Source organism: Monodelphis domestica, chromosome 2 (assembly GCF_027887165.1).
Source record: "Monodelphis domestica isolate mMonDom1 chromosome 2, mMonDom1.pri, whole genome shotgun sequence".
Lineage (NCBI taxonomy): Eukaryota > Metazoa > Chordata > Mammalia > Didelphimorphia > Didelphidae > Monodelphis > Monodelphis domestica.
Genome location: NC_077228.1, coordinates 293,053,855 through 293,068,168, shown reverse-complemented (window position 1 = coordinate 293,068,168; position 14,314 = coordinate 293,053,855). Strand labels below are relative to the sequence as shown.

At 34.1% G+C, this 14,314-nt stretch overlaps 1 protein-coding gene across 12 annotated transcripts in view; it reads right to left on the bottom strand.

Annotated features, from left to right (window-relative positions):
- CD2AP (CD2 associated protein) overlaps positions 1 to 14,314 on the bottom strand; it is a 192,871-nt gene that overhangs the window by 86,187 nt on the left and 92,370 nt on the right. For 10 of the 12 annotated variants that reach the window (XM_056818371.1, XM_007484044.3, XM_056818369.1 and 7 more), the window contains exons 4-6: positions 11,012 to 11,112; positions 6,312 to 6,432; positions 2,823 to 3,010 (exon numbers count right to left, since the gene is read on the bottom strand). In XM_056818371.1, the coding sequence (XP_056674349.1) occupies positions 2,823 to 3,010; positions 6,312 to 6,432; positions 11,012 to 11,112 (410 nt within the window). The remainder of the gene's footprint in view (positions 1 to 2,822; positions 3,011 to 6,311; positions 6,433 to 11,011; positions 11,113 to 14,314) is intronic. The other 2 variants (XM_007484042.3, XM_056818372.1) reach the window with 1 other exon arrangement.

The following is a 14,314-nucleotide window of genomic DNA, read 5'->3' as shown; positions in this document are numbered from 1 at the left end:
ATACAGCTTTAAAAGATAAAGAATTCTATTTAAATCTTTAAAAAAATATCAGTAGGAAGGGCAGAGACAACCCATTTTGAAATGCTCTGGAGGTCATAATACAGCCAGGCCTAATCCAATTCACCACCACAAAGCCAGTCAACAGTCAAAGGCCATACCAACACAAAAGGCCCACAACGATTCTTCTTTTCTCTGCAGACCTTATTGTTACTCTGACTAGATTCATTTCCTAATAGCTAGCAAGGTTTAATTCTGTTCTATATTTGTCATCCCTAAAAAACTGGATTCCTAACTGTCCAAAAAAAAAAAAAAACACCACCACTATCCCTATTTTAAACTGCCTACCCCTTTCATTCCCATTCTCTCTCAACTCCACACCAACAACAGCTCACTCCAGATCTGCCCACTCCTCCCCCACTATGCCCTCTCAAAGGCTTACTCCAAAATTATCAAAGTTTCATTCATCTTAATTCTCTTTCCTTTCTCAGTCCTTCCATTTTCTGGAACTCATTGAAAACAAGTTAAAACCCCTGGTCCAGTACTGGTTTCAGTTTAAATCAATCATGGATTCTATACTCTCTTATCTGTGTTCAATTTTAAGATTCATTCAACTCATTAACCTTCAGTTATGAACATTTTCCTTGGTTATATCATACTTTTTCTTCTCTTAACCCTGTTTACCCTTCCCCACCTTTCTTCACAAAGAGAAATGTGGAGAAAGAGAAGGGATGTGACCAAAAGTAACCTATTACTCAAATAGTCTTCTCCCACTGTGTCTTCCTTACAGTACTTTTCATTTAACCTAGAAGTTCTAAATTTTAGCTATGATATTCTTATGTATTTTCTATTTAAAGTTTCTGAGAGGCAATGACTATTGGATTCTATTTTCACCCTGAACCCTGGATCTAGACAGCATTCTTTTATGATTTTTTAAAATACTATATCTAGGTTTCTTTGTTTCATTACAATTCTCAGGGAGTCTAAGGTTTCTTAGATTATCTGTTTCTCAAGTCAGTTGTTTTTGATTACTGATATATGACATTTTCTTATGTTTTTCAAACTTCTGATATTGTTCTAAAATCTCTTCTTGTTTCTTAGTCACTGAATTATATTTGTCCCAATCTGTTTTTCAAGTAGCATATTACTTTGGAATAAGGTTCTCTGTCTTCTATACTATTTATACTCAATCTAATTTTATCCTTAGGAACTCCTAATTTATAATTTCATTTTCTATTTCTTGCATATATTTTCTTCAGTGAATCTTGGTACTACTTGTAACTCAGTCATTTCTTTTCCCTTTCAGGCTCTTTGTTTATACTTGTAGAGTTTTTTTTTTTCTTCTTCTGGTTTTCTTCTTGAATATTTCTTAACCCAAAGTACTTCTTCATTCATTGTGTCCAATATTTTCTTCTGTTTATTCTAAGGCTTCTAACAGGGACATACACACCTCTACTTTGTCTTTTTGCTTCTCTCTTCTACTTTCCAATTACTCTAGTCAGTGCAATATAGAATTTGACTTCCTGAAAACATCCTTAGAAAGAAGGCTTTTGATCTCTTTGGAACATCCAGGGTTAGTGAACCGGCAGGAATCAAGCCCATTTACCTTAGAGTAGGTTAGTTTCCCTCACAGAGAACCCCTCTAACACATCAGCTTTTAAAAGTTTTGGACTTCATAGAGGAACTTACTATTTTTTTCCTTCTTCTAATTAGATTTATGGGTCATTAATAGATTTCATGATTTTTTAAAATAGAATTCTAGTATTGTAGATATGGGAGACCTAGACTCCTTTATGAATTTTCATGTTACCACCTTATCTGAAAGTAGGTGCTTATCTAATACTGTTAAGTGCCAAGTTAATTAAACACATCCATTATCTAATAGGTCTGTGAACCTTCAGTTCTTCTCTTTGGGTGAGGAAAACAATTAACAGTAACACTATTGATTACCTAACATAATATTACAATATTAGGATTGTTCCTATTTAATCAAATGATGCTTCTAAAATAAAACTGTCCAATTCAGCAAACATTTCTGTATAGGAAGTGCCTACACTACATGCAATTCAAAGGTATTGTGCTTTGCCACAGTAAGAAGAAAATGTGGCCCCGAGGAGCTTGAATTGTAAAACTTCCAATCAAAACTATTACAATAAAGTAATGTGGTCAATTCAGAAAGTCTCTTCATCTTGTCAACCATTTCAGAATAAAAAGAGAAAATGAATGCTTCTAAAACTCCAAGCTACTATAGTCCATCATCTATTTCATACCTCTTAAATGGCTTCTGTAAAAGATATTAAGCTTGTGATTTTATTTGGTTAATATTAAACTGCTTGTTCCAAGAGTGAAAACATTTCTATTCTTTTAAATTATGATGTTTGGTTGGCATTACAACTTATAATTTCATATGGTCACACTAGAATAAAGATCCCAATATAGTAAGATTAGTTTCTTTAATTATCACAAAAAAATTCTTAGGGTCAACAAACATTTGATTATAAAGCATATTATATAAACCATCTCTTAACAAGAGGGAAATTCTAGGCAGAAATTTTTAAAGTATTTCTTCCCCACTTTATTATTATTATTATTAGTTTTATAGACTTAATTACAAAGAGAGACTTGTGCTAACTTAATAGCATTATATTTTAATAGAAAAGAAATGTCAGGGAATTAGAATATACAAATTAAGGAACTTGAAACAATTTTGGAAAAAATGCCTCATATTTTGTGGGTAAAAAAAAATCTCAAAAGGGATGAAGTCAATTTTATACTTTCATGTGCTGTGTGAATATAACAAGTCTAAGTAATGTTTAGTTCTGTACCTTGTCTGTTTTTTTTTCCTCTACTTCATTACTGGGCATTCTTGTTCGGAGCCTCACTGAACCTTCTTTAAAAATATCTCCAAATCCAACTCCCCGAATTTTCTTTGGCTGTGCAACTGATCCAGCTGCAGTTTCAGTCTCATTTGCCAGAGAGCCTAAAGGTGAGGTAGGGCTAGTAAAAACAGCTTCTGAAAGAAAAATTTTTTTTTAAGAAATTGGAAAGCTTACAGGAATATTCCAAGATTATCGATCTCTATACTTCATCTAAATGCCAATATAACTGACTGAATAAAATGTACATTTTGACAATGATCTAATGACTTAAAAGTATAACTTAAGTGGTCTATGTCGCTCTATTTTTTTTTGTTTTTTTTTTGCCTCCCAAACTGAACATGACCTCTTGCTGAATGGAGACCATAACATATACTTTTTTTGGTACCCCTTCCAAAGATCCTAAAAGTACTTGCAAAAACAATACAAAAGTATTGACTAAATATCTCTGGAACTGAAAGTGAAAACATCATGATATGGTAATAAGTATGATGGTTATGAGAGAAATGTTATTTTTGTAAGAGAGGGTGAAAAGATAGCTTTCTAACTGGGGCAAAGGCTTTATACTAGAAAATGTTAGCAGAACAATAGGAGACAAAAGTAACAACCAATTTTTCAGTTATAATCACTTTCAGAAGAGAATTTCACTTTGTTTCTCCACATTCTGAAGGATTTAATTGTCATTAAGAAAAGTCTAAAACACTAATGATAAAGAGAAATCACTTCAAATAACCCTGAAGTTTCATCTCTTCACAATAATAAAAAGGGGCAAATATGGCAAAAGATAAATGAGAATAATCACTGTTAGAGAGGTTGGTTAGAGGGGTTAGAAGGGAAGATTGGCCAGATTTTAATGCAAGTCTTCCTGAATCCAACAACAGTATTCTGTCCACTGTACCACCTAGCTGCCTCACTAGTACATTGCTGGTATAACTATTCATCACCATAAACATGTTGGAAAGCAATATGAAATTCTACAAATAAGCTGACTAAAATGTCCAAAGCCTTTGACCTACCTTGTTCAATTAATGGTTCAATGTTAGTTTTTTCTGCAATGGAAGGCTCCAGGGAACCTATACTTGGCTCTGTGCAGTTTAATACTTTTACAAATAATTTAGATAGTCATAGACAGCATGTTCATCAAATATGCAAATAATACCAAACTGTTAAGGAGTGATAACAAACTGGGTGACATTCAGAATTCCAAAAGATCTTCACAGGCTATAGTACTGGACTAAATTTTATAAAATGTAATTAAGATTGAGAAAACCAACTCAGTAAGTAAAAAATGGTGGGAGATATAGCTAGACAGTATTTTTTCTAAAAGAACTGAATATTTTAGTAGCCTTTATGAACTCAAAATGAATCATCAGTAATATACAAAAGCCAAAAAGAGTTAACGTAATCTTAGTCTACAGTAGAAAAGGCATGGCTTAAAGGAATTTGAAGGATATTCCTTTATATTCTACCCCTGTGAGACGTTATGGGAAGTATTGTTCAGTTCTGGATGCCACAAGAAAGATATGCTAAAAAAACTGATGAAATTAATAACATCCACAATAGGGTAAAACAGATGAGGAAGTGTTTTGAATATATGATACAAAGGCTGGATATTGGTTGAAGGAACATGGAACTTTTAGCCAGGAGAAGAGAAAGCTGAGGAAGGATGGAGTGAATACATAACAGCTATTTCCAAGAATTTAAAGGGTTGTCATGTGGAGGAGTGAGTGAATTGTTCTGGGGTACTTTTAGTATTTGGCTTTTGTTTTTTCTAATAGCGTTAATTGTCTTTTAATATAAATCACAGCATGTGAGACAGTGCTCAAGTTCCCACTAGTCTATATAGAAGCATTTTGAAATGAATAATGACACTATAGCCTGGTCTTCTGACTGGGGAAACAGAAAAAGCTCAATGACTCACCTTCAAATTACTCATTAATCTACTGCTTGTTATAGTGTTCAGACATTTTAGTCATGTTCAATTCCTTAAGACCCCATTTGGGTTTTTTTTTTGGCAAAGATACTGGAGAGGTCTACCGTTTCCTTCTCTAGCTCATTTTACAGATGAGGCAACTGAAGCAAATTAGTTTAAGTGACTTGGCCAGTCATATTAGCTAGTAAATGTCTGAGGTCAGGTTTGAACTCAGGAAGATTAATCTTCCTTACTTCAGCCCCGATTACATTAACTCTTTTTGGCTTTTGTATATTACTGATGATTCATTTTGAGTTCATAAAGGCTACTAAAATATTCAGTTCTTTTAGAAAAAATACTGTCTAGCCATATCTCCAACCATTTTTTACTTACTGAGTTGGTTTTCACTTAGCTACTGCTGGGTATAGATCTTATAATTAACGAGTTCACCAGGATGCATCAACAAAGGGATCTTACAGCTCTCCAGAGTCACTGCCATGAATGATGTTTCTGCAAACTTGAAATTCCCCACCTTGGAAACATCCAGCTATTTTCTTCTTGAAAGGCTCTACCTGTCTTTTAACATATTCAGATCATGACTACCATAGGCCCCAAAGCAGACTTTCCTTAGCTTAATTTTCAGTAACTTTGAAAAAATGCCAATATAAAAAGGAAGGTCCATAAACATACAGCCAGAGAGATTTTGTTTTGCAACTCCCTCATTTTACAGATAGGAAATGAAAACCTAAAAAGGTTTCAGGGGCTTACCCAAGGTCATACAGCTATGGAAAAAAAGCCCCTCCAAAAGAAGTCTAGGTTGAAAGATGGCACAGTGTAAAAGTAATAGTGTAAAAGTAAATGGAGTCAGTTGACCTGGGTTTATACCCTCTAGTCCTTTAAGGAGTAAGATGGTGTAATGGAAAGAGTACTAACTGAATATCATAATCTTTATAAATTGCCATTCTGCCATTTTCCTAATCCATCTTCTCCTTCCTTGGTTATATGATTCCCCACTCTTTACTGAGGAGTGGAGGGGAGATGAAGAGAGGGAGAGGAAAAGGGATATCAATTTAGTAAGATCCTACTATAAGGTAGGATGAACTAGGCTGAACACTTTGCAAATATTATATCATCTCATCTGACCCTTGAGACACTTCCATAATTTTTTTAATCCATTACTTGTCTCAACAACAACTCTAAAACTCAAGGGCAAGGCAAATGGGTATAAGTGACTTGCCCAGGGTCACAAAGCTAGGAAGTGTCTGAGGCTAGAATGAACCCAGGACCTCCCAATTCCAGGCATGCTACTCTATCCACTGGTCTATCCAAATGGTCATCAATTAAGACAACTAGTAAATTACTGAAATGACATTTTTACGAAGGGAACCAGAAGGAGCTTTTAGAAATTATAGAATATTCCATCTTATTTCTCTATCAGGTTAGCTGATTTAATGCTACCCTTTTTTATTAAGCAGTTGATCAATAAAAAAAAAAATATAATACATTCAAAATTCAATATGATTTACCTGATTCCTCTTGAGTTTCATGGGCTTCTCCATCATCAGTAATCTCCAATTCTTTCACAAAATTTGAGGGAAATAGTCCTGATTTGTTGTTCACAGTCCCACTCCACCAGCCTTCTTCTACCTAAGAGAGTTCATAATTCAGTTTTTTGGGTTTTAAAAAGAAAATATTAAAAACATTAATCCTTAAGCATTTATTAAAGGCTTGATTAATAGCCAACTATGGTGCTAAGTCCTATGGATCCAAACAAAAAAGCCCAAAGTTCCTGTCTTTTAATTGAAGAAAATATATACATGAATCAGTACATACAAGACAAATAGAGAGTAAATGGAACAGAACATTAGAGGAGAAAGCACTACCAACTGTTGGGGAGGTGGGGGGATGGCAGGTTACAAAAAAATATTCCTACAAGTAGTGGTATTTGACCCTCGTTTAAAAGGCCTGAGATTCAGCCTTGAGACAAGAGATCCTAGGCTGAAATCTGGCCTCAGACACTTCCTGGCTCTGTGATGCTAGGCAAGCCATTTAATCCCACCTGCCTAGCCCTAACCACTTGTCGGCCTTAAAACCAATATTTAGTATTGATTCAAAGAAATGAGGTAAGGATTAAAAAAAGAAGAAGAAGCTAAAGATTCTAAGAGGCAAAGGAAAGAAAAGTATTGCAAACATGGGGAAGGGCTGACTGAACCACAGGGTATGTGCAGTAGATCAATGTTAAAAGTCTGGAAATACAGAAGCCAGGTTGTAAAGAACTTTAAAAGCCAAAAAAGGAGCTTCTGATTATTATTACAAGTAAGAGGGAATCAATGGAGTATACTGAACAGAAAGAAATTATGTGGTCAGGCCTATACATCAAGCAAATCACCTTGACAGTTATGTAGAGCAGGAATGCTACTACAAGAGTCAATGAAAGAAGTAATGAGAGGTTGAATTAGGATGGCATCTGTGTGGATGTAGGGGCCGGAAAGGCCTGAAAGATATCACAAAGAAAGAAAGTCAAATTATAATATTTGGCAACTGATTGCCTTGTAGGAAGAAGAGGGAGGGAGAAAGGGGGGCAGGGAAAGAAGAGATCAAGGATGACTCCAAAATTGTGAGCTTTGTATGAATACAATTACAAAACACTTTCCACACAATTAAAAAAAGATCTAAATAATTGGAAAAACATTAATTGCTCTTGGATAGGATGAGCTAATAAAAATAACAATCCTACCCAAATTAATTTACTTATTCAAGGTCATACTTATCAAATTACCAAGAAACTTTTTATTGAATTAGAAAAAACTATAACAAAGTTTTTCTGGAAGAACAAAAATCAAGAATATTAATGGAACTACTGAAAAAAAAATTTGAAGGATGGGGGCCTAGCAGTACAAGACCTTAAACTATACCACAAAGCAGTGGTCATCAAAACAATATGCTACTGGCTAAGAGACAGAAGGGAGGATCAATGGAATAGACTTGGGGTAAATGACCTCAGCAAGGTAATGTACAATAAACTCAAAGATCCTAGCTTTGGGGACAAGAACCCACTATTTGACAACAACTGCTGGGAAAACTGGAAAATAGTACGGGAGAGATCAGGTTTAGATCAACATCTCACACCCTATACCAAGATAAATCCAGAATGGATAAATGACTTAAATATAAAGAAGGAAATTACAAGTAAATTAGGAGGACATAGAATAGTATACCTGTCAGATCTATGGGAAAGAAAAGAATTTAATACCAAGCAAGCGATACAACATTACAAAATGTAAAATGAATGACTTTGATTATATCAAATTAAAAAGGTTTTATACAAACAAAACCAATGCAACCAAAATTAGAAGGAAAGCAACAAACTGGGAAAAAATGTTTATAACAAAACTCTCTTGACAGTGGTTTAATTTCCTAAATATATAAGGAACTAAGTCAAATTCACAAAAAAAAAAAAAAGCCATTCCCCAACTGACAAATGGTCAAGGGACATAAATAGGCAGTTTTCACATGAAGAAATCAAAACTATCAATAAGCACACGAAAAAGTGTTCTAAATCTTAGAAATGCAGAGCAAAACAACTCTGAGGTACCACCTCACACCTAGCAGATTGGCCAATATGATAGCAAAGGAAAGTAATAAATGTTGGAGGGGATGCAGCAAAATTAGAGCACTCATACACTAAAACATTGCTGGTAGAGTTGTGAATTGATCCAACCCTTCTGGAAAGCAATTTGGAACTATGCACAAAGGGCATTCAAAGACTGCCTTCCTTTTGATCCAGTCATACCACTTCTGGGTTTGTACCCCAAAAAGATAACAGCGAAAAATACCCTTACAAAAATATTTATACCTGTGCTCTTTGTGGTGGCAAAAAATTGGAAAATGACAAGGGGTCCATTGATTGGGGAATGGCTAAACAAATTGTAGTATCTGATGGTGATGAATACTATTGTGCCCAAAGGAGTAATGAACTGGAGGAATTCCATGTGAACTGGAAAAACCTCCAGGAACTGACGCAGAACAAAAAGAGCAGAACCAGGAAAACATTGTCCACAGAGGCTGATACACTGTGGCACAATCAAACATAATAGATTTCTCTACTAGCAGCACTGTAATTATCCAGGACAATTCTGAGAACTTATAACAGAGAACACTATCCACATCCAGAAAAAGAACTGTGGGAAGAGAAACACAGAAGAAAAACATATGATGATCACATATTTCAATGGGTATATGATTGGGGATACTGATTTTAAACGATCACTCTATTACAAATATGAATAATACGTAAATAGGTTTTGAACAATGATACATATAAAATCCAATGGAATTGCTCATCAGTTCCAGGAGGGGGGAAAAGGGAGGGGAGGTAAAGAATATGAATTATGTAACCATGGGAAAATATTCTAAATTATTTAATCAAAGCTTTTTTTTTAATTATGAGCTTTGAATTCACTCCTTTTACAGATTAGGTAACTGAGGACCAGAGAGGCTAAATTACTTGCCAAAAAAGGGAAAGAGAGAGAGATGATAGTTTGTAGGTTTGGTAGGAAGAGAGATTTCAGTATAAGCAACTTGTTGGAGAAAACAAGACTTAATGGGGTACATGTAGAAGAGTTGTGGATATTGGCAAATTGAAGAATGAATGGATTAAATGGATAGTTTAATTATTTTTTTCCTGTGAAGTATGAAGCAAGGTCCTAAACTAAGTAGGACGAAGGTATAGTTCTTTTATCAACATAAAGATGACTGCACATAAAATCTATGTGTTTCCCTTCCTCCCAAAGGAACTGTACTTATTGATCTCTCTACTAACACCAACACTACATATTCCTTCCCAATCATCCATATTAAAAATGTCATAGCCATCTGAGAAAGCTAATATGGTATAATAGAAAAAGGATGAATTTGAAGTGAGAAGACCTAAGTGCAAATCCCCGATTACTACCCTTTTATGGACAAGTCATTTAACCTCTCTGGTCCTCAATCTCCTAATCTATAAAATTAATAAACTGTACTAGATGAACTCTAAGGTCCACTCCAGTTCTACAACTGTGATTTCTGAATCCTAACTTTCTTTGGTTCCCAAAATTCCAATGACCAATCTCTATCTATCTCCTTTCATATAATAACCTACTACTACTGTATCTAATTATTATCACCTAGAGTGCTGGAATATGGGCTAATAGTTCATTCTAAAAGGTTATCCACTCACTTCTCTTTCCACATTTATTCTACACATCTCTACCAGATTAATTTTTAGCTTTTCAATGTCTAACAAACTACTCAGTCAGGCACTGAATACCAACAAAAATGTCACAAAAGAAAAACAATTAAGAATTTATGCCACAGACAAAACTCATTCAAAATTTATACTACTACACAATATGCAAAATGAAATTACAGTTTTCAGAAATATTCCAGGTAGGAATTCACTTTGATTATAAATACATTAAAAAACAAAAGGCTTTGTTTTATTTTAAATTGAAAGAGTGGGGTGGGAAGAAGGGAAACTAGCTTTAGAGTGGCCAAGAAAAAAAGAAAAAAGTTACTGAAGCATTTCTTTAAAAGCACAGAAAAGAATTTTTAAAAGACTATAAGGAAATAGAAAAATGCAAGAAAACTAAAAATTACACACTGAGTTTATTCATTTAATTTATTTATTATACTTAACAGGAACACAGATTTTAGGTTTCCTATATAATCCTTTTTTCTGTTTGACTTGATGCTAATTTTATTGACTGTTTTGATAAGATCAGGAAAAATATAGTTTATACAACTGAATTCTATTAAGAAAAAAAAATCCAATTTTCCCCCTTGGACCTGTGTCAAACTCAGAATCAAAGAGTTTATATACATGTTTATTTTGATTAAAAATTTCAAGTGAAAACTGAAACAAAGAACATTTCTATAATGTATTATATGTAATTATAATTCAAAATATACAAATAGATTACAGGTATTAATTTAAGTAAAAATGATCTAGAGCATAACCAAACATCTAGGTATACTTTTAAACAGAGTACTATTTTAGTTGCCCAAAGTACTGAAGATTATTGGATTTACTATTATTAAAACCATAAATACACTCGATTGTACAAAGGAATTAGTCTGAAATTAAGCCATAATTTTTTAATAGCATAATTTTTGCATACCTTTAAACAAAGCACTGAAAAATGTTGATGAAATACCTTATTCATCTTTAAGATACTTTGCTTACCTCTTCAGTAATTTCAATGATATCGCCCAGTCTGAGCTCTAATTCATCTTCATTTTGGGGATTATACTCAAAGAGAACTTTACATAGTCGCCTCTTTGCTCCTAAAGAAAAAGACATGAAGTAAAATTAAGTTGTAAAGTAGCTTTAAATAAGAGAAGCACCTTCCTATTTTTGTATTTAAATTCAACAAATTATTTTTTATAAAAGTACCTTTTTAAGTACACAAAGAAGCCAACTACATTTAATGTATGGTCTATATTCTAGACCCAAAACTCAGCCTAGTTCCTCCAATTTCAGGACCGACGAACAACTTAGACACACCCTTCTGGAAAATGACAATTTCTATTTGTACTTTAGAATACAAGAATTACATGGAAGCAAACACTGCACTGCCAATTACAAGACTAGAAAAACACTTTTAAAGGCTTTATTGGCACAACAGATGAGTCATAATAGAATTGTACATGCAGTTCAATAGTTATCTTATTATTTCCTGATCAAAGTCTAAAAATAGTTTTGTAAGTGCTAGTTACTTTTAAAAGCTTGTGAAAAACTGTAGATCTGATTATTTGACTCTTCCCCCTTAACCTACATATCCAATTAGTTGTCAAATTTCACTTTAATCTGTCTTCCATGCAGCTGTCAAATAGCCCTAACACAAATGTTCAAAAAGCTTTACTGCAGCTTTACTGTCTTTGCATTAATTCCATTGGCAGTTTATAGTTAAAGTCCTCCACAATCTGGCTCCTATCTCCCTTTTCAAATAACTTCTTATTACTTCCCTTCATATACTCTCTACCAAGCTAGCCTATTAGCTATGCTCAAAAATTGAACTTTAATCTCCTGTCTCTGCTTTTTCAAAGGGCTATTTTCTGATAGCATTCCCTCCCAACCTTCTTAAGAGTGTCTATCTTCTATGTGTACTTTTAAGCAGAGTACTATTTAATCATACAAATAAAGTAAACTTGATAATATACTGAAGACTATGGAAATTACTATTATTAAAATCATACATACACTTGAATTCTTATACAAAGCCAGCAATTAAGCTAAATCGTTATCTTTTAAAACAGCACATTTTTCTTAAAATCTTAGAATCCCTAGCTTTCTCAGTCAACTCAAATCAAGTACTATCATTAATCTTTTCGTGTACTCTAAAACCACAGGGCTTTCTTTCTCCTCAAAATTATCCTGTATTTACTAATATGCTTACACTACACTTCATCAAAATAAGGAATTTGCATTTTATCTTAGGACATCGAGAGCTACTGAAAGGCTCTGAATGAGGATAATATAGTCAAATACTTTAGGAAGTTAATTTTGACAAGAATGTGAAGTACTGGAGAAGGGAGAGTAGGAGAAGGGAGAGTAGAGACAGGAGGATCAATTAGTATACTATTAAAGTAGTTCAAGTAAATGATGAAGTCCTGAAGTAGGGTGACAATAAAAGTTGTTATAAAAAGATGTATATGAAAGATGCTACATAAGTAGCATCAATAGGATTTAGAAAATGCTTTAATGTTAAGGAAGAGGGAAGTTTCAAAGGTGCCTTTAAGGTTTCACAGATAGTAACTGAAAGCTATCATTAACAGTACTAAAGAAGTTTGAGTCCAGTCTTGCAGGACATGTTAAATTTGAAGTGCTGGAAAACTCTCCTAAGTGATATCCAGAAAGCTTGACACTTTTTTGAAACTCAAACACAACATAACACTTTGTATGTAACACTTAGAGTATGATTTCTTATTTTACTTGCTTTCCATTGTTTCTTTCTGCTTGTAACCCAGATAGGTCTTATAATATTTGGATTCTTTTTCATGGAAAGGGGAAGTGAAAGTTATGCCTACTTTTTACTTCTTGAAAGAGATGCTCTACTGGTACCCACATTGAAGAGGCCAATGGTACATGATAAAGCAATATGAAGCAATCAACTTCTTTTCTAAAGTATACCCACCACTGAAGCCTGATAAAAATAATCCCTGGGCTAGGTTATCAACTTCCAGCATCTTTTCTCCAAGGTCTTCTCCAATATTCCAGACTATCTTCCCACAGCAGAAAGGTACTCCAAGCTAGATCTGCATGCTTCTAACTTGGTAAGTACACTAGTTCCTACTGACTGTGAGTATAACTCTTGGGGTCAAAAAGCATGTCACATCTCATTACCCAACTGCCAATGAGAAGGTATTTGAACAGTCTAATCACCTAGTGTGCCCTCAACAAATCTCTAACTACTGATACTCTCCTCAAACTTATTCAACCATATTCCTAACCCTTCTAAGAACCTCTAAGTTATTTTGAATCCCTAGCTACTGATTTACAAATGCCATACCTTATTCCCAACCTTCAATCCTATTTCCTCAATATTTCCTCTAAATCTAACCACAACCCTTCCACATTATGTTCTCAATAATTAATCCCTGCTTAGTTAATAAACTTGTTTTCACTCTAAACCTCTTCTTTTCTCATTCTTTTGGTCTAATGACATTCACTGAGACTGAGCTCCCTCCTAATGACACTGTATTCCTGGTCTCCCTTTTTAGTATAGCCTGCATTTTCACTCATACTCAAATATGAATGAAAGTATGATTCACTGGTCCCAGAGAAGTAGTTAGAATTCCTGTTGGTCCCTACTGACACTTTTCGATTTTCCTTCTACCACCATCATTCAGCTAATTCTATTCTGAAATTCGTATCATTCAAATGTGTGACTTAATCAATATCCTAAAGGTCATTATCTATCTATGCCTAAAAGTATTCATTTACTTGCCTTCCAGTTAGACACCATCTTTCTCTTTGTCTAAACTTCTGCCTTCTGGTTAGGACGCTTCAACTACATATTGTTTACTCCTTCCAAAGATCTTAACTTCCCAATTCCCCAATTTACTCAGTTCTCATAATCTAGTCCTCTCCACTCCAACTCAGCTACACAAAGATTTGGACCTACCCTTTTATCTTGCCATCACCCCAAAGTGTTTAAATTCTATGATGAGATTGCCTTATCTAACTATAATCTTTTATCTTTTATATCTTTCAACCCCCTAACCCTATTATCTTTTGCACTGTAACATCCAATCCTTCAACCCTCAGTTCTTTCTCAGACTATCACCCCTCTTCACTCATTCACTGGCTAAACTCTCCTTTCTTCCCTTTCTTGATCCTTTGGTGAATCGGTTCAACTCTATAGCATCCTCTTTTTTCAAAAATTTTCTCCTATCACCAACCATGTCTTAATCTCCAAAATATGCCTTTGCTCATATTCACATTACTAAATAGAAAAATGGAGAAAATCTCAAAACCATACTGACT